The sequence below is a fragment of the Simochromis diagramma genome, unplaced genomic scaffold (genome assembly GCF_900408965.1).
Source record: "Simochromis diagramma unplaced genomic scaffold, fSimDia1.1 OVJJ01000822.1, whole genome shotgun sequence".
Lineage (NCBI taxonomy): Eukaryota > Metazoa > Chordata > Actinopteri > Cichliformes > Cichlidae > Simochromis > Simochromis diagramma.
In genome coordinates this window covers 2,145,030-2,170,267 of record NW_024387520.1, presented here as the reverse complement: position 1 = coordinate 2,170,267, position 25,238 = coordinate 2,145,030, and the positions used below count along the sequence as shown (strand labels likewise).

Here is a 25,238-nt window from a genome sequence, read left to right as displayed (position 1 = left end):
GTTGGGAGCCATTCACAGATTAATCACAAGGCAGAAAGAACAGGCACGGGTGTATATGTCACAGCTTGAAAGTAGCTCGGTGCTTAAGATGGTTTCTTTTTTTTCCTGGCAGAGCCAGTCTGAGGCACAACAATCTTCCATGGTACCCTCATCATGTAGCATGAAACAGACACTGACCCGACTTTAGCCTAAGACTAACTCAGACCTTACATGACTTCACTATAACTGACCAGGACAAAGTTTCTCCAATGTTAGTGCTAAAAGTTATGTTGCTCCTCTTATCTGTGGTCAGCAGTGTGTTTAAAACTTTTGGGAAAGCGGGCTCACACCTGTGAACCGGCTGTTTCTTACCTGACTGACCTGACTGTCATGTGCACTTACCTTTATCTATATTAACCTCGACACAGCTGTATTTTTGCACTTCATTTCTTACTTTGTGTCCTGTTTTTATTTCCAACGTGTTTCCAGCCTTATCTTTTTTTTCTGATGCATTTGCTTCCTATAAAGACCTGTAATCGACAGGCTGACTATATGATCCTTTGTCTGAAAACCTGTCAGTCACTTGAGAAGTGCAATATCAAAATAATGAAATATGAGAAAAGGAATGAAGCCTCTTCATTGGTGACAATGAGTTTAGATTGATTGCCTAAAACAATGGACTTACTAAACAAACTGTTCCAAGAATACCTGTTTGCCTTTTCCTAGCATTCTCATTTATTCTGATGTTTTGTTTTCTTTTTTAATTTACAATTTTGCCCTTGCATTTGAATAAAACCTTGTGAAGCAAATTCTGAGATTGTCTACTGAATATTTTCGATTTAAAAAAAAACAGAGCCCAAACACTTTGCACACACTGAACGCCGCGGTCACTGTATTTGAATAAAAAACATAGCATTTCTTAGTTCACAGAGGTGTGTTTCTTTGACTTTGAATTCAACAGAGGCTATAGTTTGGCTGAAGCACCAACAAGTATGTCTCCTGATCGTTTGTCACCGGCATGTGATAAATCCCTTCAGCTGCGAACTCACAAGTCTCACCAGTCTATGAACATCGTTGGCCTGAGGTACCTCTTTAATATCATGAGTTCAAAATTACTTTAAATAGTCAAAAATATTGCCAGTCTTCTCATACCTCTAAATACAATAATAATACCTACATTTAAATACCATAAGTTACAAAACAGGAGAATGAAAAGCTTCTTATCCACTACTGTACAAAGGCATTCATTAACAATAGCATTAATATTAAGGTATTCCATCTCTGTCACTCAACCATCAACGTTAAACCAGAAAAAAAAGTAACATTTCCCTTTACATGAGACTTATTCCAGTGTATTAACCTGCAGAAAGCTGCTGTGGTATTACTTAATCCAAATCTAATACATAGAGGGAGTTATAACAGTGAAATAAAGCGCAAACAAGGTGCACTTTAGAAATGGAGTCAATTTTAAGGAAGCGAGTTTAAGGTACAGCTTTAGATTTTACCTGCATAAATGCTGCTGTATACAGTAAGTCTGTATTTGGGTACAGAATGTGTAAAACTGTGTTTTTAACACATTTAAAATGCACAGATGAGTTTTTGTTGTTGCTGTTTTCAACCTACAGGCTGAACACTCATAGGTTAATACACAACAATAAGCCACCCCAAGGCGTTACTGCATTTTGAGTCTTCCAGCCATTCATTTAAACGCAGTCATGAGTAGAAAGTTGTCTTGTACATTTCTATAATTATATCATCAGTGTTATATTCTGTGTAAAAAAAGAATAGAAACTGAGTGCAGTTCTGTATTCACCAGTGAGGAGTGAAAACCTGCGGCCAGTTTCACTGAGGGTGGAGATTTTACGAACACCAAGATGACACTCTAGAAGCCCTTCACGATGCACTACTTCGACCAGACAGGGCTGCCACACAGTTTTACGGTCAAAAGTAGTACACTTTCTGTTGGACAGGGGGAGACCAGCTTAGTTGCATTTGACCTATATCTGCATGAGTCCACTGAGTAAAGTACCTGATAGAGTCGGATAGAAGGTGTCGAAAAGAGCCTGTCTGGTATTGCTCAGTGTGAGAGTGTGTGTGTGTGTGTTAAGTGTCGGCGGCCTCATTGTGCACAATGTTTCGCTGCACACACGCGCACACACACACACACACACACACACACACACATATTATATACAAACACTTCTCCACTCATATGTGCTTGAAGGCACACATTATGTCAGGCCTTGTTCAGAAAAACACACCACACTGAGTTTGGCAGGAAGACAGGTCTGTGATGGTGGAAGCAGTCCGGATGCAGAAATCTTTCATGTTGAATATAACGTGGGCACACACACCCGAAACTTTCTGTGTGGCATGAACAACGCCTCTGGAAGATTTAGTAGTCGTCTATCGTATAGGAATTTAAACTGGCTGCGGACATACAGAAGTAAACCGAACTATATTTTTCCCAGGTTGGGATTTTGGGTGTGGGGAGGGGGCAGCTGTGATGTTACTCCAGACAAATAGGTAACACTGACTGATTTGTTGTATTGAGAGTCATCCTTTAATTCTCTTCTGGCAGCCCGAGCTCAAACATGGGGCTTCTCCGTTCAGTTCTCGTCTGTACAGTAAGTCACTTTGGATCAAAGCATCTGCTAGTTAGAGGACAATATTTTCGGGGGGATTTGGCAGCTTTGGCGCAGTTCTCTGAGTCTTAACAGCAATTATTTCCACATGACTTTCAACGCTCCCCTCCGGGGGAGTGGGGTGGGGGTGCAGTTTAGAGTGGAAGCAGGGGGAGGGGGGGTGACGGTGTGGTGTGATGCTGCAAGCTGTGGTGCAGCTCTCCCAGTCAAACAGTAGATGGCACTGAGGCACAGTTCTCAAGTTAACTCTTTGCGAAAGGGTGTGTGTGTGTGTGTGGGTGTGTGTGTGTGTGAGGGGGTAGGTTGGGGGGGGGCAGGAACTACCAGTTCAGCCGATGTTATGCCTACACCAGCCCATCAGAAGGCAAGCTGAGGTAGACCCTGCATCGTCGCGAGCCACAGGAGAGCCTGCGGTTGGTAGGAACTGGATGCCTGCAAGGTAAAAAAAACAGGGGAACAGCTGCCCTTTTTGACTGAAATATGAATGTGGGCAGTGTCTCATTTTAATCTGTGTGGGTTGTGAAGGGGAAAAGGGGGCATAGTGGGTAGGTGTCAGAGTAAGTTGTCATATGGCTCTGTCTGTGAAGTTTAGGTAACTTTGTCTTCTAGCTGGCCTCCTCTATGAGCCGAGCCAAGGTGTCTCTGAGCTCCGTCAGCTCAAAGATCTTGCCGTCCAGCAGCTCCAGCAGCGTCCGCAGGCTCTTCCTAAAGTTCTCCTGCTCCTCCTGGTTCTCTTCCAGCCTCTGCTCGGCACCCGCCAGCTGCTCCTCGAGCACGCGGCTGCGCAGCTCCGTCTCCTGGGCACAGTGAGATGATGTTGGCATGTTAGTGCATTAAGGTGGGGCGATTTTTTGGAGGATAGAAGATAGAGACCGTCCCACTCTTTTGACTCACCTCGAGTTTCTGGGTGAGTGTGTCTTTCTGCTCCATCAGGTCATTCATGTTTTCCAGTTCTTCTTTCAACTTTTCCATTTCCTGGGGGGTGTAAGAAAAAAAGTAAAGTGCTGTGTAAATTAAATTTAACGTGCATGAGCCTTTTCATTTTAGGGAAAAATCACACAGACACACACCTCTTCTTTATCCCTTAGTGCAGTCTCTAGTTCTTCTATGGTTTGGTTGAGCTCAGTCTTCTGGGATTTAATCACTGGGGTTTGGTTGCTCTGGCATTCAAGTTCAGTCACCTGCAAGAATAAATTGTGGACATCATTATTCAGATCCAGAGAGGAACCGGTGTAACAGAAACAGGCTCTCTGTCTCATTCCCAGACGACCTCTTCCCTTTACTCTCCCGCATGCTTACACTCAACTCTCTTTTATTCTTTTCCCCTCTCATCCCAACTTCAGAGCACCCCCACCAAATGATCACCCCTTTTTAAATTGAAATGATTTAATCACACATGAAAACAAACAAGCATCCCTGTGGCCCCCCCATTCCTCGCTCACCCGCTTGTGTAGTCTCTCTGCCTCTTCCTGGTAGGCGGCCAGTTGCTGTTTCCACTGTTTGACGTTGGCAGTGGACTCCAGCAGAGCTGCCGTTAGCTTGGCATTGTTCCCCTTTAGTGCCTCCAGCTCAGCTTCCCAGTGTTTTGTCATGGCCGGGCTGCAGAACACAGGGAAACGCATGCTGTCAGTTCACCAACAGTGACATTAGACGATAAGTGCTCGTGTTTCCATGATAATGCATGGTGAAAATCCATCAATCCATCGAACAATAATGCAAATTATTATTAAAAAATACTTCATAGTTATCATTTTGTGTTAGATCATTTCATTGTACATCTAATAAGGTTTGTATCTCTCATTGTAATCCGTACTTTTATTGGGCTTCACTGAGCTGAGCACGATTACTTCAGTTTACCAAGAAGGTTACGTTTTTTTATTTGTCTGTTTGTGTGTAAACAAGATTACACAAAAACATCCAGGCCAATTTTCCTGAAAATTGGAGGAGAGCGACAAATATTCACATTTTAAGGACCCTTTCGGGGCAAAGAGCAGACCCACAGATTTTAGCCTGAAGATTTGGTTTAAAGTCCGACTAAGGGTTAAGATTAAGATTAGGAATGTAGTAGCTCTGGTTAGGGTTAGAATAAATCCCCAGAAATGTAACTCATTGCTCTGAATTGATAGAAACACGACTGGGTGTAAAGGAATGCATGTGCATGGTAATTTTCCCAAATAATTTGAGTTATTCTATAAAATCTGCTATTAACTGTAATCTTACCAGCTAATCTGGTAAATTTGTTACTGTTAACACAACAGAGGGATACAATTTAACTGATGAAAATGGTCAGTAGGATTTGTTTTGTGTTCACGTGACCATGAAACTGTATGTCACAGGATAAAATATAAATAATACCTTTTAGAAAGAATATTCCTAAATACACGAACATGAGATAACAGGGAACAACGACTGCAGTGGGCACTCAGGCTGGAGGTCAGCACTTCACGGGCAGTAGTTGTGAAAGCAGCTGTCTGACAGATGAGCTATAATCTGAGATTATATCCTTTAGACTGGCTGGAGCCTAATCTGGTCCAGCTACTCACAGAGTAGATGACGAAGTGATGTGACTGATTTTAATGCGCCTACAAAAAAATTATTTTTGTCTTTTTCATTCATACGCTCAGAGTTGTATAGTATATATCTTATTATATATTATATATATATATAATAAATGGGGAATAATATACTGTTTAAATATGTACAAACAGTAATTATACAAGCAAACAAAATAGAAAATAGGTGCAGAGTTTGTACAATTCTAAAAAACCTGAAAGTCAATATTTGTTATGAAACACATTAATTCTTTAACATAGCCTGAACTCTCTCAGGCAAACTGTTGGGACATTTCATTAAGTAGTCTTCAGGAATATTTCTGCAGATTTTGGGAAAGATATTCAAAGCTCTTCTTTGCATGCTGGCTGTCTTTTGTTTAATTCTCTGTCCTCAGATGATCCCACACTGCTTCAGTAATGTTGAGGTCTGGGCACTGGGGAGGCCAATCTGATAGTGTTCCACTGTTTGTTTGGATTTTTTGCTGTCAGCTAAGTTTTTAATGCATTTGCAGTGTTTTTCCACATTAAAAAGGGTATCGTATTATGTAAAAGATTCAAATCCTTTGTCATTCCAATGAATTTCATCAAATTCTCCAACATCACTGGCTGAAACGCAGCCTAATGGCAGAGCTTCCACCATGTTTTACAGATGATTGTAGACACTCACTGTTGTACATCTCCTGACTTCCTCCATGCATACTGAAGATAATTTGAATCAAAAATTTTAAAATTTAGTTTCATCACTGCACAAGATCTGTTGCCACTGATTTTCAGTCCAGTTCTTGTGTAACTTGTCACACACTCAAAAAAAAGGAAATTGGGTGGTTACATTTACAAGTTCACTTGTCATTTGAACAAAATATTGTCAAGTTTTTATGGTGAACGCAATCAAATCACGTTGGATCTACAACTTAATTTGTTCTTGTTCAGATGACACGATACAATCTAGGAAGTGTGGTTAGTTGCCTGCACTCACGAAATTCACAAGATCACATGAGATTTCAAACCACAGGAAAATCACTGGGGTTATAAGAGGCAGACAACCATGGCAACATAAATGCTGTTGCTATTTATTGTGGTTTAACCTGTCAAGGACAAAAACATAAAGAAAATTCTGCATCAAGCATGACTTTCATACTTTTGTTATGTCTGGATTGACAGCTCAAGGGCATGGTGTTAGCGCCGTTGCTTCAGAGCACGAAGGTCCTGCGTTCAAATCCACAATCTGATCAAGTTTGCAATGGGTTCTCTGGTACTCTGGTTTCTTCTACAGTTAAAAGTCATGCAGTTATTAGGGTTAGGGTAACTGATGATTCTAAATTACCCAAAGGTGTTAATGTGACTGCAAATGGTTGTTTGTCTCTATGTGATAGACTGGTGACCTGTCCAGGATGTACCCTATCACTTCAGGGTTATGCCCTCTGCAGCCCAGATAAAGATACGAGGATGGATAGATTGGAAGTTGTTGTTGTAAATCTGGTGAATTTTTTGTTGAACATTATCTAATATGAACACAACATGTACTATAGACATAAGTTACATTTGCTCATTGAACAAGATTAACAGAAGTGTAACAAATATTTTACTAGTTCATGTAACAAGACTGACTTTTGATGTGCTGAAGTGTTTAAACAATATAACGTGAATTTAAATTAATTTAATTAGACTAACTTGGCGCAAACATGTTGATTGAATAAAATTCAAATTAATTGAATGTTAATGTTAATATTATGTTACACTTACAAACATATATCGTGTTGAAACAACACAATCAAGATGGATTAAAAAATGATTTCCATTTGTTTAGATGGAATATAAGTGGCGAGATAAAATTCTGTTCATCCAATGAATTATTCTTTTGAGTGTACCTCAGTCTTTCCTGATCTTCCACTGAGACCATTTCTGATGAGGCTTCAGTAAACAGTCAGGCCTGTGTCAGATTTTTTTCTGGACTTTTTTTTCTTTTCATATTTCTTTCGAACATGACTTTCAGACACAGATCATGTTCTGTAGATACTTTTTGTTTAGGCCTGTTACTTCTTTTGTTCTTCATTTGTCCTGGTTTCCCAAAGGTGCTTCTCAACATCCCAAGTTATTCTAAGGTTTTGGTTAAACAGCTCTGTGTTTAACTGTGTGATTTTTGGCATCTGTCATAGATTTTGCTACATATATGGAAACATATTATGTGTTTTTGTGACTGGGTGCTAGTAACAAAGTCCCTAAAGATACAATTTGAAATTGCTTCTGTTATGCATTGACACAACAATTCATTCTTTGGATAAGGTGGCTTTCTTTGCTCATAAACCCTCAGGTATAAGAACTGGACTGGAAATGTCCAAAGAAAACAGCTTTGAAACACCTTCAGAAAGCCTGGTGAGCAAACTGCTCAGGACCGCTTAAAAAACACACACACACACACAAGAAAATCTGGCTCCTAGTGTATTAGTAAGTACAACTTTAGGGAGGGAAATGTTTCTTATGTGCTCTCCTGTTAGATCTGTACACTGCATACAGTATCTCTAGATTTATGTAACATCTATTCCCTGTCTCTCACATAATGTCTGACTTTGGCGCCATTAGATCTAAACTCTGTCGAGCACCTGCATCAAGTCAAGTATCCCTGAAAAAGGAACTCCTACTCCCACACATACTTCACTGTAATTTTTCACACTGGTGCAAACACAAAAGGAAGCTTAGCTCGCTCAAGGGGTGATGAGGGTCTGTATGATCCATAACAATGTTTTCAGTTCTGTTTTGTTCCACCCCCTCATTGACACACACACACACAAACTGTATAGCCCACCGTATATGCTCACACACTGCAGCAGCACTCCACTTTTCCGTAACACCCACTCTGCGAAGAGTAAAAGCGAGAAAGCCCAGAAAGAATTCACTCAGGACTCCCACGGCGCCTTCACTTCTTACACAACAGCCACCCCCTCCGTGAGCGCAAGTGTGTCTGCATGTGTGACGCATAGGAGGGAGACGACACCTCATCCTACACATGCACATATTACCAGACACACAACCCCAACCCCCCAACTACACACACACATGCTCATACACAGATGGAGCAGAGCTGTCACCAAGGCATGCCTCCCCGCCAATGTATAAACCCCACGCTGCACCAGCTCGGAGAGCCAGAGTGCAGGCAAGACGTCAAGATGTGAAGACGGAGACAGACGGAGACAGCGAGGGAGAGCGACAAAGGGAGAACTGGAGAGTGCAAGATGTTTTGACACTGGTGTTCGTCTTCATTAAACGAGTCTGGCTCAGAGGTTTCAGGGGGGCACCTGAGCACTGTTCTGGCTGAGGATGGCAGGGCAGAGAGGAAAGTGTGTAAGGGGGTAAGTTTAATACTGCTGTGCCACTGAACTACTATCATTTACATGTCAGAAATGTTAATAGAAATAGATGTTTTTCAGTTGGTGTCTCTTGATTTCTGGTGCTTTTAAAATATAAAAATGAATGTGATGTTAAAAAAATATCATTTCCTGTTTGTATCAGTTTGAAGATGTAAATACGATGGAATTAACTCTTTTTTTTTCTTTGTGATGATATGTATCATTAAGGCAGCCATTAAAGGAGCAGATTTAATCCAGTCTCAGATTCACATTTTTATTTTACCAATTAAATTTTTTTATTAAATGTTATTTTTCAAGCACAATTCTGAATGTTTTTTGTGTTTTGAAGATAATCTGTATACACTGCCAATACATCATGAGCATCAACACTGTTTTTTGCTTTGCTGCTTCACAATGTCGAGCGTCATCTCAATAAAGATACCGAACACAAAGCGTAAACTTATTTCTGCAGCTCTCTTATGTTTCTGGCGCGTCCTGACCGCTGCTGGTTGCCAGGTAGGTTCTTTCTCCTCGCACAGCCCTTCAAGAAGCGGGGAGGCTGAGCAGTTGCCATGGCAGCACAAGTGAAATGGAGACACTGGCACGGTCTCCTTTCATGCAAGCCTACCGCAAACCCACTGACAAACGCCTACATCCTCCGACATTAGAGCACCATTCACACACAGCCCCAGCAGTCCCAACGAAAAAGGTCTTACAATATTCAGAAAACCATTCAAAGCGAGTCCGGTGCAGACCTGCCAAGCCACGCTCACGTCCAGATATAAAAACTCTCTCGTGGACCTGCTTTCTTTCATCCCTCTGCCCTCTGCTCCCACACATGCCTGCCTACACAGCCCCGCTAAGCAACAGTGCGGTACTTACACATATACACTATGATCATCAACATCGTCATCAACAGATATACAGCCAAGAGTCAAGCCATCACAGAGGTCTCCACTCTTTTTGTACACTGACGCCTGAGTCTCCACAAATAGCATAGAAGTAAGCACATAAAATACACTAAAAAACACTGTATTCCTTTTTTGTCCCTTCTCCTTTTTGCTATCAACCAGCTGTCAAAAAACACATTTTCACATCGGTTCGCGGAACAGTCCGATGATATAAGACTGGCAAAGTGTGAATCATCGAGAGACAGAAAAATGAAGGGTTACGTGGTAAAATATTTGGATGGCTCTTGCTTCTACCCTCACTGCATATGCCTCTGAGAACACGTGAGACAGAGGTTCGCTTGTTACGTCCACAACTTGCCATCGTGAATGCAGAGAGTCGACCCCATCTCCCACGCATGCAGCATTAATAGACACATGAGCAGCAAGGCTGCAGCAGGCAGTGGGTGTCCTCTCTACATCCCGCTCTCACTTCACAGATCCGTGAAGCCTCACAGACATCATCGTGCGGTGGCAGGATTTTGTGAGCATACACTTCACAGACTTTCCCTCATTAATAAGTTCTTAATAAGTATTCTAAGTCTATTCAAGATCTCAAAATGGATGTTTAAAATATTAAAAAAGCTTCTCCAGTCATATGCCAGTATTTAAACAAATGAAAAAACAAAAGAATGATAATACATTAAGCGATTGATATTGATTGATATCTTTAATTAATAAGAATCGCAGCCAGAGAAATAACCAAAGTGGCACAAGTTACAGAGGTTTTACAAATAAAAAGACCCGTGTGTACAGTGGACTACAAGTGACATTGGATAACATTTCCTCTCCTCAGAAAAAAAGAAAAACACTCAGTTGAACAACTCAAACTGATTGCCCATTCCCGTCTGTTCAGTTTATTTATTGTGCTGAGAGTGTGTGTGCAGTTGGTGCTGTGCTGTTTAGGTATGAGTGACTCATGTACAGACTTTATACAAGCACCTCTCCCTCTCTGTCGTTCTCGCTATTCCCAGTTTCTGACACATACTCTCTGTCTCTGTCTGTCTGTCTTGCACTCTCTCTGCCTCCCACTACCCACAGTGTGTTATATAAGTCTTACATAAATGCTTCATCGACAACTTTCTGGCGATGAGCCTCGCACAACCGCACCTTTTCAGAAAGCCATTGTACACAACAAAAATATTTACACAACTCTTTAACCTCTGAATCTTACACAGTCTGGTGCATATGAACCAGGATTAACAATCACAAGCAACATGAGTTATCCATTTCAGAGGAATGTACACAACAGTACTGGTGCATGCATAGAGGTGACACCAACACCTACTCAGTCAAGAGATTTGAATTTGACATGATGTTATTGCATCGCAGTAGCATACACAAAATTAGAAATGTGCTTTTCTCACCGAGCATGCTCAGACTGAACAAAAATGAATAAGTGAAATTATTTCTCAGACCTGAGAAACACTCAAAGTTACATCGTTTGCTGGTCCAGTGTGTAAATATCACTGATCATAATTCAAGAAGAACTCTTGCGCCCATATCACCGCATTCGTTCTTACTGGAGTTTTGGCGTGCTGGTTTAACCTTACTTTTTAAAAGCTGCTAAACAGGCAGTGCATCAGGTTTTTGGAAAGAGCACCCTCCCTGTTGCTGATCTGCAATCAGGCTCTTAATTTTTGAAAGCTTTGATCCTGAACATTTTTTTTCCTGTTCGTTTGTTTGTTTTGCGTAGTTATGGTGTCGCAGTAGTCAGGACTTGAACTGACATCCCTATCAGAAAGAGCAGACCCGACAAGTCTTAAACTGCTCCCTAGAGAGGAAAAACATGAGAGAGTAGCGGTGAATAGAAGGCGTTCACGACCATGCTGACATGCAACATATAAAGGTGAACACGCATAAAGAAAGGAGGTGCAGGCTACACGTCTGTGCCTCAGACAAACAGCAGACAAACCACCAATCATATTCATTTTGTTGTTTTAGCATTGTTTGTGTTAGATATGACTGTGACAGCAGTTGCATGCTCACGTGGTTACGACTGCGTTAATGTCACACATCATAATGTGGGATGTACCTGTGTGCAAAGGCCAGAGCGTTCTGCGCCGGCTCGGGACGGGCGTCTGAGTTGGGAGTCGTGTCACAGATTTCATCTGTGCCGTTGATGTTTTCCATGGGCGGAGTCACCGGGGTCAAAGGTGATGAGAGCTCGCCTGCCGGAGACTCCTGCATGTGGACACGGTGATTCAGCTGTTACTGTCAGTTAAACATTATAATCAAGCAGAACATGCAAACAGTGGTTGGATTTTCAAGACAAATAGCATTAGGTGTTTAAGAAAACTGGGTAATAGATAGTTATCATGAGCTTGTAACCCATCAAGTATTTTTCCCAATAAAACGACTCATTTATTCCTTTAATTTTAAGCACCGTAAGATAAGACGTCTTGGTTTTTTTCATACTAACAAGCTATAACCGAAAAAAAAATTATTTTAAAAATTTGTAAAATTTTGTAAAATTCTAACAAGCTTGAAAGTCAAAGTTAAAAGAAAATTTATCCCACACTGCTTCAGTAATTTTGATGTCTGCGGGCTGGGGAGACTCATAGTTTTATATTCTCATGCTGAAAAATGAAGCTGTTAACAATCAGATGTTTTTCAGATGGTACTGCATGGTGGATCGGTACCTGCTGGTCTGTTTTTGTGTTCAAAGTGCCATAATTTTTAACAAAATCTCAAACTCAATTGGATGAAATGCAGTCCCAAGACATGACAGAGCCTCCTCCATGTTTTACAGATGGCTGCAGACGCTCACTGTTGTACATCAGTGTAAAGTGGTTTAGCAATCAAAAAAGCAGTGAAAAAGCAGCCAGTGTCCAAAGAAAAACTGAACTTCAAAGAAATCAGACTTTAGCACAGTACCCAATATAAAGCTTATATTACTAAAATCATATAAAAAGATAATAATGTCTGTGATATTATAAAATGACGACAAGATTTAAAAACAAAGCAATGATATTTTGAAAACAGGAGGCGCTCTCTCGCTGTCAAAGCTCTCACTACTGTGTCGCAAAAACTTTTGACATTCCTACAGGACATTAAATTAGCAGTCTATAGCACTGGGAAATTAGAGAATTACAGATTAATTCTTATCTTTATATCCCATACAACCCCAGGATTATACAAGAGACAAATGATTTGGCTGCTGCACTTACATAAAACAAAGCTATTAAGACTCAGGGCTTGGGCACAATACAGTAACACAATGACGCTGCCTGTACGCCTCTAATGGGCAAGAAGGAAGTGAGAGATAAGAGGAAGATTACGCCTGGTTTTACATTTTGTGCTCCGCATTCATTAGTATATGATTTAATATCTGTTCAGGATGCATTTCCACTGAGATTCGGCCTATTGGGACCAGCATATAGCAGTTAGCTCTATTCTCAGCTTGTTTCAGTAGAATAATTTGTGTCTCATGATTCATTTTTATTTTACCTCATTTAGACGAGGTAAAGGAGAGGATCTAGAGGTCAGAATAAAAAGCCAGCAGGCATGTGGGTAAAACACCACCTTTCAGCAGGTGTAGAGCTTCGCAGCCTCTAGCTGCAAGTGGTGCTGAGAGCTGCAAGTGCAGCCTTCAACCCCAGGTGAGGGAGCAGCTATTCTCCTGGCTTCATTAAAAGACTTCCTCACATGGTACTGTAGCGTTTTAACCTATGTGGGCTGCGGCACATATAGTAGGCTGCAGTACAGCGGGAGGCTGCTCCCCTAGCCTCCATAAGGAAAAAACATAAAGCCGGTTAACAGATTTTGGCACAGTTACAAATACTCTAAAACACTCTATTATTACTATTATTATTATCATTTCCTCCACAAACTAAAGGCTAGCATACAGGCTAATTTTTCGCCACAATGAGCACAGTTTTTTTGTAATCTATGGCACGGATACATGTAGAAAAAACATGTACCACACTGGTAGCTTATGCCCACACACTATATATAAAATATGGATGTTACTGGTGGGTCAGAAAAGTGAAGCCAATACATTGACCTGCGACCATTCTAATGGCCAGCAGAGGGCGACTCTTTTGGCTGCAAAATTAATTCTATTTGTTCTGAAGCTTTGGCGGAAATAAACCTGCTTCTATATCCAGATAAATATTTTTCTGATGAGTTCATGGAATCGGTTGCTGGTATAATGACTTCTTAAATATAGCATTAGCTTAATTTTCTAATTAAGATAGCATTTAGAGAAAAAATAGACAATAAGAGTCTTCTTATTCCCACAGTGAGTGGTTTGCCCTGTCTCCATATGCCTTCCTTTGTCTCTTCTTTTTCCTCCATCTAGTCATGGTAGATGGATACCCCTCCATGAGTCTGGTTCCACTCGAGGTTTCTTCCTGTTAAAGGTGATTTTTTTTCCTTCCCACTGTTGCCTAGCACTTGCTCACAGAGAATCGTCTGATTGTTAGTGTTTTCTCCATAATACTGTAGGGTCTTTATCCTGCGGTATAAAGAACCTTGAAGCAACTGTTGTTGTGATTTGTTGCTATATAAATAAACTTCAACTTAAAGTTCATCGGGGCATGGATACTTTAGCTGTGAAGTGCCCTTTTGTTTCTCATTCAAATCCACCCTCACCCATGACATGTGGTGACAACAAATTAAAATGGCCAGAACCATAATGCTTCAAAACTGGAGTCCATAAACCAATAGGAAATGTAATTTTAGCTACATCTGTCTAGGAACCACCTAACAACAGACTACCATAGGCATTTATATGTAAGTTTTGGAGGAGAGGTGTTGCTTGTTTGTTTTTATTTATTTATTTATTTATTTTTAGTTTTTTACAGATAAAAATTGGTAAAATAAAATATAATTTAAGGTAAAATTATTGTTTTTCCTGCTTATAACTGTTTATTACTCAACATGACTGTGACAGTAATCGTGAGTAGTCGTGTAAGAGTACTGTGGTGGTGGTGTTGTGATTAAGTTAGGGCATACTGAACATACCTGAGAAGGAGATGTGGCCATGTCCATCTTTTCTTGACTCTTCTCCTTAGCAAGTCTTGCTGCTTCTTTATATTCTGCAAACTTCTCTGCAAACTGGACACAGAGGACAAGTGCGTGAGTGATTGTGTGCTGTACTTCCTACAATAATGTGGCTTAATCTGTGCAGTATGTATGCATCTGTATGTGCACAATATATGGACTTAAATGGACTGTGAGAGAAAGAAAGAGCTCAGTATGTATTATTCCTGTGACGTATAGAGAGAAGCTGTTTCCATTAAAAAACTGCAGTTGCATTTGGAGAAGAATTACCCATAATTCCTCTGCAGAAATATGACCCAGCGGGGTCTCCAATGACAACCTTTCCATTGGACATGCACGCACATACTTAGAGCTAACCAAACTGTGCCATTTTCCTCTTAGACTTTTCCTGTAATGAGAAGTTGTCAGCGGCTGAAGTTGATCTCTTGGGTTATTTTGGTCGAGAGCAAAGATACATTCAGCCAGGCTGAAGCGGTAAGGCGAGCTCAGCTGAGGGGCTTTGAGCAAATATAAACACTCTGGCACATACACACTAGCCCACCTCCCCAATGTCCCTTTAGGGTGTGGTTCATCACTGATGCGACTCCCACACTAATTTAGTATATACAGTACTGCAGAGGGCTGAGTGGTGAGGAAATCAAATTGACTCAGCTGAAGTCGGTCTTGTGTCCGCCATTAGTGGAGTTGCAATAAGTAACTCAATATCATTTTACTTCAGTGCAATATAATAGTCCTGGTTCTGTGCTTTAAATGCATAAGTTTAGTTTAAGTGCTTCAGGAGTTTTGGCACTGTGGTCATCTGAGAAGTGAATTAGATTATTTCTAATTTGAAACAAAGAAAATACTTCCACTTGGCTGGCAGGTATTTCTCGGAGAGTTCCTGTTCACAGTCTAACTGCCTGCAAGTCGGTTAAAGCACTGATGTTGAGCATTTGCAAGTAACTTGAGAAAAGTATGTTGTTGATCATCATCATTATTATTATTTTTACTTTTTCATCCTCTGTATTGAGGTTAGGTGTACCCTTCCTCTCGCCCTATAAAAGACTGGACAGGGTCCAGTCACCCTGCAGCCCAGAATTAGGTAAGTGGAAACAAATGGCTGGATGGATGAACTGAACTGACTGGCCAGTTTATTGTAAGCTTTATTTATGTACAATGTCTTATTAAGATTATAAATTATACTTGCATAAACTCACAATAAGATTCAGTGGTACCAAGCAGTTGTCTTACTGTAATACAGCAACCGGCTACCTTACAGACACATAATTGGATAATTTGGTACCTGGCCACTGAGCAGAGTCCAGTTAGTGACAAACTGCTGTGCACAGCACCTTTAGTCCTTGCCGAAGTGCTCCATTTCCAAAGTAAACGTCAAATTAAGAACATACGAGGCTGAGAAATCCAGAGTTTTGGCCCCTTTCTTAAGCCATGAGCCAAAAAAAGAGCCAAAAAGAGAACAGGTTATGTAGTTCTTCTCATGATAAATACACTGAAGCCAGTTGGTGTAAACCAGCATGTGAAATGCAAAGTGCACAACCACTGGATCCTATCTTTTCTGCTAACGGGAGTTTTATAATGACGAAGCATGAGCGAGAATTTTGTTTGAGGGATTTTGAGATGGAGGAAAAGAACACTTGACCTTCAGCAACCTTCAGGTCACATGACCACACCGCGTTATTGTGCGGTATAAAACAAGGAATGCTTATAAGTATTGTTAACAGCCTCGTTATCCTCGCCTTCCTGGCACAGACGACGTGTCTGTACTGCTGAGTTTGGTAGTAACGTGTGTGTGTGTGTGTGTGTGTGTGTGTGTGTGTGTGTGTGTGTGTGTGTGTGTGTGTGTGTGTGTGTGTGTGTGTGTGTGTGTGTGTGTGTGCCTGGGTGTGTGCATGAGGTGTCCTAACAGTCGGGATGCTGTGAGTGTGCCTGGTTCATGACAGAGCTTAATCACACTGCAGAGGAGAGAAATCACCAGCTCAAAAGTGAAAACACTTGTATACTGTACACACAGAACGCCCAGTCAGGACTAACTGCCCGACGAAGGAGCTACGCTTTGAGAGAAATTGTAGCAAGCAGAGGAAAGAAAGCTGAAATGCCATCCTCTCTCAGGGACCATGAAGAAGAAGAAGAAACCGCAAGAAGCTCTGTGATTGATGCTGAAAGGTTTATAGTAGAGATGGTTTGAGTGTGTGTGCGTGCATCCCTGTGTGTGTTTGTGTGTGTGTGTGTGTGTGTAGTGTTTGGGTGGATAGGGGTGGTACCTTGGATAGATGATGCTCAGTGGAGAATCCCAGTCCATAGACAGTGTTAGCTCGGCTGTCCGCCCACTGCCCAAATTTCTGTGAGGTCTTTGTGAACGTCATGTTGGGGCTGATGGTGCTGTTGATTATTGCCTGAAAATAAAAAGAGCAGACCCACTTAATATGCATCAAATTAACTGTGTGTATCGCGACAGGAGGTGTCAAACAGAGCGCTAGAAAGATTTAAAGTGAGAACGCTGGTGAAACTCTCCATTGTATGTATGTGGAACACACATTAGCTAAAAGCCTAGTTTCTTTATTTTTCTTATTTACATCTTGATCCAGAGTGACTCTGTTCGATTATATCCTGATACGTGCTCAGATGAACAGAATCAACTTTTTGGATCTTTGATTGTAAGTAACTAACTATTTCAGGTCTTTGTGAAGGTATCTTTGCTTTTCAAAATAAAATATCAAAGTGTTTCTTCAACTAATTCGATTTTTTACTATTTCACTTCTCAGTTTCTCTCATTTTATAGAACAAATAACTATTTGATTCTAAAAATACAACCTTTCACCTAATCTAAAGAAATATTGTGGTACTGTGTGCCTTAGAGATCCCCTCTAGACCTAAATCTTTTTTTTAAACAATAAAAAATATGAATGTGCAGTTCAGAACATGATGATGACATGTCTTTGTTGTTGTTTTTTTATTACTAGATAGCAGCTTCCATTTACAGACAATCCCACAAACACTGAACGTGGCTTTTAACAAATACACTGATATTAATAAGACACTACAGTATCCAGGCATTTTAAATAGATTATTAAGATCCTTAAAGTGTTACTGTTTTCATCAGGAGTGACCAGGATTAGAAATGAGAAGATCAGAGGGAAAGCTCAGATTTAAAAGTTTGGAGACAAAGTTAGAGAGGCAACGTTGAGATGGTTTTTAACATGTGCATGAGGGATAGTGGATATATTGGATAAAGGGAGGACATTTAATGGATATAGTGAAAAAGGACACGCAGAGGGATGTGGAACAGAGGAGGATGCTAAGGATGGGGTGAAATGGAGGTAGATGATCTGCTGCGGCGACCTTTAAAGGATCCAGCCGAATGAAGACGATTGAGAAAAAAATTTAAAATGATTGGTTTATAGAGATTCACATCTTCAATGGGAAACAAAGAGACTCAATGCAACAGAGGGATTGTCAAAGTCAGAAAATACTGAGAGACGGACTAGAGAAAAGAAAAAAAACACCAGAAATCTTCAGCCTTTTCCTCCATTTTCCATGAACCAGAATTGAAGTGTACCTCTTTTACATAATTCAGCTGGCTTTGTTAAAAAACACTAATGTAGGACAAATTAATGGCTGATCAATTAGCAGTGTTGTGTAATGCTTGGCATTCTAGTTGGCATCAATGCAGGATGCTTTATTAGTGAAGGGGAGAAGTCACTGAGTGTGTGTTACATAACAGTTGAACTTAGCTATCTATTTTGTGCTGGATGATATGAGACGATTGCTAAATTGACCGTGTTGAAGACCTGGCTTCTTTTCTGTATGTGTCTCCTTGTTTCTATTTCTTTTTCTCCTCACACTGTCATCTGTTTTTCTAATTTAGCTTCACCCCTCCTTTCTCCGTAACAGGCAGGGGGCGTGCATGTGTGCAGTGCCTATAAAGAGCTCCAATCTGCCCCTAGTCATGCAAAGCTAGGGCCAATCACACCAAGTACCCCTCCTGGATATCTAACAAAAAGAATATCCTAAGATATAAGTATAGAAGTGCAGAAAGACACTAAAGAGCAGTTGCATGAGTGAAACATGAGCTGCCGGTCTCGGGACGTCCTACAAACCCTGAGCTCTCTTAAGAGGTGTTTGCACATTAGTTTCCAAATATAATAAATTATAAACACCATTAAAACTCAGTGAATTGCAGTGAAGCCTGTTTGATGAGTGATGAGGTAATTACACTGAAACATCTGGAACATCATAATAAAACCACACCAGTTGGCAAAAATGAAAAGCAGCCGGTGTTTCATATGCAACATTTGGGGTAAGACGTGAATCAGCAACCCGGATGAGCCGCTCACCTTGGTGCCGTCCAGGCTGATGATGCGGTAGACGTTGCGCGTGCTGTCGTAGAAGTAGGAAACCGTGACGGCATGCTTGCTGGTGGGCAGCCAGTTCTTCTTAGTGTTGGGATCGATCTGGAAGACGTGAGCCCGCGTGCTGTAGATGGGCTGCTCCCTGAAGGGAACGAAGAAGAAGTGGTGAACCTCTTTGTGCCGCAACACCAACGTCTCACCAAACCCGCCGCCGGCAACGAAACCCCTGTTGCCCACAGGGGAGTCAGATCGCCTGGGTAAATGAACAACCAGCTCGCCATCCTCCATAGTTACACCACAGACACAGAGGCTGTCACCGAGTTACTACATACTCAGTGACTTGTATACGAATGAGAAGCTGGCTCAACTGAGTTCAATCATACATGTTAAACCTAAACTTCCTCTCATATTGGATGTCTACCCAGAACACACTCTGTCCTTCTTTCTTTGCAAGACAGCACCCCGTCTCTGTGCTCTGATATGGGAATGCCTGCAGCACCAAGCGAGGGTCACACAGGAGGGAAGGAGAGGGTTTCAGGCTAAATATAGACAGTAGGCCACAGTTAACTAGCATAGACACACCCCACTGAGCTGCAGTTTCCACACACACAAACATACAAAAACAACGACACAAACATGATGGGATTTTAAATCTGCATCCTTGTGTGTGTGCATGGAAGGGGTCTGCGTTTGTGTAGATCATCTCCACATGTCCAGCCCCCTATTACGGGTTTATCTGAGATGTCTTAATTCCTATTTGACCTCTGTGTGACGTTCAAGCCAGGGCTTAGATTAGCCCCTATTAGGGCTGAAAATTATATAACAGTCATTTAAAAAAAATTTTTTTAGACAACCCATCACCCCTGTGCAACCTTCACCCTTCATTCACTTACCCCCTCCTCTCCCCGTTTGCTCCTACAGTGCCCTCATATATTGCACCATTGTTGGGGCTTCTTGGGTAATATCTACAGTCAGTACACACACAAACTCAAAGCGCAGGGTGCTGAGGGAGATATTCTGGGCTGGCAGTGCTGGCAGAGAACGAGATAGAGAAGTGCTTACACTGCACTGTGGGGGTGATGGGGGACATCAAAGGCTTGCTGTATAAATGAATATTAAAATTCAACAGCAGCACCCCTCCTGTGTGTGATTAGCCAAGACTGGGAAAGACAGAAAAACACGAAGACAGGGGAAAGGAAGAGAAAAGGCAGAAAGGAGAATGATGGGGGGGGGGATGTGGAGTATAGGAAGTCAGGGAGTGAATCTGGGATGATTAATACCGCTCCACAAAGCTGCTTGTGGAGTGCTGTGCGCGAATTATCATAATCATCGACAGCAGTGTAAGTGGCGGTACTGTGAGTCATTTCAACTCTCTCCCAGCACACATCACACAACCACGGCCTGTCGGTATGATCCGTGCAATAGCCGCTTTGGCAACTCGCGTCGTTTTTCATTGCATAATTTGATGAAGCTGTGGCAAATTTTCCTCTCCTTGTCGTTTGATTGTGTGCGTGTGCGTGCCGAACACAGACTCGTTCTTGGGCTTTCATTTTTACATAAATGCCTTTGCCAAAGAGTTTTGTTCCAAAATGACACCCACTAGTTGTCAAGAAAGAAAGAAAAAACAGAACTCACTCCTACAATTGAACTTTTAAAAGAAAGCAAAATAAATGCGGGAATTTGATTGCAAAATGTGCATAAGAATCATTTCTCGAGTCTTCTGCCTTCCTTTAAAAGATGGCCCAGTCCATAATGGCTTCAGATTCATCATGCATTCCCCCATTGCAGTCCTTTTTGTTGTCTACAGTGATCTGCCCTGAGCCAATAGCCTGGCATAGTTAGCAGTTATGGGATGGCATGAAGGTCAGTTCAGTACGTGCTGATCCTCTTGCACTCCAGCAATGAACTCTGTTTTATCAACAGGGGACACGCACTGAAAGTGCCTACAAAAGCTGCAAGGAAAGGTATGAGACCCTACCTACTTCCCATCACCGATGAACTAAGTAAATATATGCTATAGGGGTGGGGGGGGGGGCACTTCAGTGGGATGTGAGTGAGTGGGAAGGAAGAAAGTGTGGAGGAGGAAGAAAAACACAGAGGAAGAAGAAGAAGAGGAGGAGGAGAAGGAGGGGGCGTTTAGCATGCAGAGTACACTGCGTGACACAAGGGCAGGTGATGGAACATGAATGTTAAGACAGAGAGAAAGACGGGGCCGGCAGAATGACTGAGGGAGGAAGAGTGATAAAGTGAGAGAAGAAGGGAGGGATGAGGAAAATGTGGAGGAGGTGATAAATGTAGGAGAAGCTCGAGAACTGATAAATCCACTCATCTTCCAGTAGGAGAAGACAAGAAGAGTGGGAAGCTTTAACTGCAACACAGTGTGGCAGAAACGAGCATGCGAACCGACTGCGAACACAACACAAGCACGCCAAAGTGTCAAGCGGCTTCACGAGTAGGTTGTGTGCCCGAGACACTCTGCTGACTTCATTGTATGTATTATCTCTCCATAACGATGGAGAGATAATACTTGTTCAGTTTTTAATACGGTATGAAATGAGACTTTAAAAGGGAGCTGGTGTTGTCATTCCCAGCTCCATAATCATCATAATCTTCTGGTACTATGCTAGAGGAGCTTTGCATGAGTCACAGCTCAAAATAATGCTTATTTATCTTGTGCAGGGCCTTCGGGTTACTCTCTATCTGAAACATGAAATGATCATATTATGGCTGCCCCTTCTCTTTAACAGAGGGAGCCAAAAGCAGCAAAAAAACTTCTGAATCTGCATTTTGAGCAGACTAAAGTCTGACGTCTTAGTTCACATGGATTATTTGCACATGTGCTGACTTCATTATTTGAGATTTTGGCCATATTTAATATGACCATCCATTATAACAACAGTAAATAAGAAAAACCACAGTAAATCCCTTTAAATCACTGCCTCTCACATTTGACACATGAGTTTTTGAGACCTCTACATCATGAGTGTGATTTTTTTTTCTCTACAAAATGTAGCTGAAATGATAGAAAACAAAAATCAAATATGCAAACTGATATTTCTTTTTTTGTTTGTTTGTTTGAATTTGTCAGAAGGTTCAAAAATTAGAATTTTCTGGCATTAATTTCATGGTTCAGGCTTTACGGGGTTAATGCTGAGCAGTTTTCTAAGCATTTGATAAGGAACACGTTTCAGATTTGGCGTTTATAGAAGTCCTATCTACAAATTAATTGACGGGGGCAGGTCACCTACCCCAAGGGTGTTGTGAATTAAAGGGTGAATCCCATTCATACTACTATTTTGATAGTTCTGATTTTATTTTCACAAGTTTTGAGCTGTGTCTGCCTTCACTCCAGCATAATAGGAGTGAATAAAAATAGATCTGAAAAACATCTCCTAACAGAAGAAGCGTCTTTGTGAGGCTCAGTAATGCTCACTCCATTCTTGTGTGCAGATTTCACTGTAACTACTTCTAAATAGTAGAAAAATCTTTTCATGGCAATGAGCGCTACATTTGTGGATCGGGAATTTAAACTCTGAATTGTACAAAATGTGACAAACTGGGGGGAAAATAGGGGGTGAACCACTGCACCCTTTAAGATATGCCAAGCTATGGTGCACACCATGAATGTACCAAATGTTCTGTGGTACATACACACATCTGGATTTCCGGGAGTGGGAAAAGGTGTTGCCTACACCGCCTCTTGTGCTTCAGGGGTTTGATGCACAGATGTGGGCACGGTTTCCAGTCTCAGATCACACATTTTATAGCACAAAAGGCTGTGCTTTAGTTTCTACTCCAGTGTGTCCCCTTCAACTGTGCAGCTGCCCCTAGCTAGGCAAAAAGCTGAAACAGAAGCATAATAATGAGACAACCCCATCTCAAGAGATCTCACTTTCCCTTGCCACCTACACCCCATGTCCTCATTTCCAGAGTTTTTCATTATTTGAACAGAAAAGAGCTTGAGATGGAGTAGATCTTACTTAAGGTGGAGAGAGGTTAATAATGGGACAAGTCACTGTTGCGCCGTCTACTGGGAATAGTTGGGTTACCTAAAGTGTGTGTGTGTGTGTTTGCGCTTGTAAACACACATACTCTCTTTCTCTCTTTCTCTCTCACACACACAAACATGTGCAAATGAGCAAAGGCAAAGACAGAGAGAGAAACAAGTCTGTCTGTGCATCGATTGTATTTGCAAAAGGAAGTGAGTGAATACCAGAGAGGGTGTTGATAGCCATCTCTAATGTTATCCTCTGTGCCATCACCATCGGCGCTGGGGGAAAGCTTGGAATAAAACCACGCGAGGCCGGAAGTTAAATATAACTTTATCTGTCTGTGTACTACACCCTATCTGAACCTATTCAGACTCTGCAAGCGGCGCGGTGCTTTTAATCCGAGTTTACAATTAGTCCAACTGCAGATCAATTGAGTCATTGAGTCAGTTGCATAACAGTAACTTAGTCACCAGTATGGCAGAGCCCGGTGGAGAGCTGAAGCTGAGTGGGACATGGCTGAATGATGTGCAGCCCACACTGTGGGAGGGCAGAGTGGGCGACTGTGAGGCCTCCAGAGTATTGTAAATAGTTAATGCAGGAGTTTTGGCTGATGCCTTAGAATCGCACTGTGCCCTGTGCCACATTGTTTACCCCCTGCTGTGCAATTAATCACAATGAACTGCGGGAGACAGCCGTTAATGAACGGCAGGCTTGGTGGGGGAAATGGACCGCTGAGCTCGGGGTTAGGGGACATGCAAATGAGCGGCGCTGTGTGCACACCAGGCGACTGTTTCACTGATGGAAGCCTGTTGTTGAGGATGTGCATGGCAGCGGTCACTGTGCTGCCATATAGAGACAGAAAGCCACCTTTTGTCATTACAGAGCCCAGTGCAGCATAGCTATATATGACACCCCCCTGCCTCTGACTGTTCAAACCCTTCTCTGGAGCAGGAACAGCATGTACAATTCATCACACACTGTCTGTGACTGGGAGTATACAAGAACAAATGCTGCCCTTTAACATGATTTCTTTGAGAATTTCATAACTACCTATAATGAAGTAGGGGGGTAAACATAGGGACCTGGATAAAGCAGCTCATTTTCATACTGCGGTGTGTCAGATTTAAAGAATTAAAGAATAACAAAGAACTTAAACTTTGCTTTATTTTGATAAACACAGCCAAAGCCCCTATAAGACCCACTGGTATAATCCCACTTTGGGAATGTCTGCAGATTAACAGAGTATTTTGATCCTAAAAGTTTGAAGCTAGACTTAACTTCTGAATGAGGTTTATGTTTAAGCATTATGTTTGTGTTTATTCTTCCTTTTTAAACATAGAAAACGGCAGGCCTGCTTCATGGAGGAAATGAATAAGTTGTCTCGTTACATGAATGCCTTGTTTAGTGTGCAGCACATCAAGGCCGTGAACAGAGCACCTCGTAATCACACGTCATACAGCCTTTTGAACATGCATCCACCACAAGCTCCATTAAACGCCACGCAAGGCGTGTGATATAGAATTTGGGTACATTTTTACGCATAGTCTCCGGTCGTTATTTTTTGCCTGCTGTGTTTTCACGGCAGGCAAGTTCGTACCCCGAGAAACATCTGCAGCTGATGTAAAAACAGAAAACAAGGGAAGAAAACTACTCAGTATGTGGGATAATAACCACACTTACCCCATTGTTGTGGCTGACATGAAACCTGATCGCTGAGCCTCTTTTCCCCCCTTTTATTTGGCTGTCAAAACCTCCCGAAATCTCTAGGATTGGCCGCTGCGTATGAAGGTCTTTTCACTACACGACAGCCTCCACAGTATCACCGTCGGTGCGTCTGCAGGAATTTGATGACAACTGCTCCATTCCCCCCTCCGCTGTCACCGCGTGAATTCACACATACATGTTGTTCTGCACATGGCACAGAAACCAGACCTCGTCCTCCTTCGGCGTTAAGCGCTTGGTGATGAAGCAGCAGTAGCAGCAGAAGCACTGTGGGAGATCCAGCAGCGCAGGGTCCAGTGGAGATCCGACAGGCGCCCTGCTGTTGTCGTGTAAATTACTGATCCTTACTGGAAAGGGTGGAGAAGCCCTGCTGCCTAAACTGGGAAAGACAACCCTCATTTAGCCAGTAGATAACGCGCAGCATCACACTGTCCACCCGCGTCTCTCTCCCCCCACCTCTCTCTCTCTGATATTACCACAGCCTCACGGGCTACACCCCCACTCTCCCGCCCAGACTATTCCACAGCATTTCCACTCACTCTTTATTAGTTGTGTATGTCCTAATCAAATCAAATCACGAGCTTCTTCAACACAAAATCAAAATCACGTCTCTCTCTCTGATTCACCAAACTGACAAATTATCAGTCCTTATCAATATTTGTAATATTGGTTCCCATGAATTAAAACGTGCTGCTGTAGCT

The 25,238-nt window shown here is 41.9% G+C and overlaps 1 protein-coding gene across 3 annotated transcripts; it reads right to left on the bottom strand.

Moving 5' to 3' along the window:
* Positions 1-483: 483 nt before the first annotated feature.
* On the bottom strand, positions 484-25,005 carry homer1b (homer scaffold protein 1b). 3 transcript variants are annotated; one of them, XM_040019596.1, is made up of 9 exons: positions 24,496-25,005; positions 18,809-18,965; positions 16,736-16,867; positions 14,436-14,528; positions 11,503-11,651; positions 4,067-4,223; positions 3,695-3,805; positions 3,519-3,599; positions 484-3,421 (listed from the first exon to the last, which is right to left on the bottom strand). In XM_040019596.1, the coding sequence occupies exons 1-9, from the start codon at positions 24,513-24,515 to the stop codon at positions 3,230-3,232; spliced, it is 1,092 nt and encodes a 363-aa protein (XP_039875530.1). In that variant the 5' UTR covers positions 24,516-25,005; the 3' UTR covers positions 484-3,229. The 3 variants fall into 3 exon arrangements, with proteins under 3 accessions (XP_039875530.1, XP_039875529.1, XP_039875531.1); XM_040019595.1 differs by lacking the exon at positions 24,496-25,005 and having other exon boundaries at positions 18,809-24,483; XM_040019597.1 differs by lacking the exons at positions 484-3,421; positions 3,519-3,599; positions 3,695-3,805; positions 4,067-4,223; positions 24,496-25,005 and adding an exon at positions 7,039-11,241 and having other exon boundaries at positions 18,809-24,483.
* Between the last annotated feature and the right edge of the window lie 233 nt (positions 25,006-25,238).

Excerpts from the sequence above, each read along its gene's own strand:
- homer1b (XM_040019595.1), bottom strand. The coding sequence starts at position 19,111 with ATGGAGGATGGCGAGCTGGTTGTTCATTTACCCAGGCGATCTGACTCC. Across the intron at positions 4,224-11,502 it reads GCTCTGGCCTTTGCACACAG|CCCGGCCATGACAAAACACT; the intron begins GTACATCCCACA and ends TGTGTTCTGCAG. Across the intron at positions 3,422-3,518 it reads CACTCACCCAGAAACTCGAG|GAGACGGAGCTGCGCAGCCG; the intron begins GTGAGTCAAAAG and ends CACTGTGCCCAG.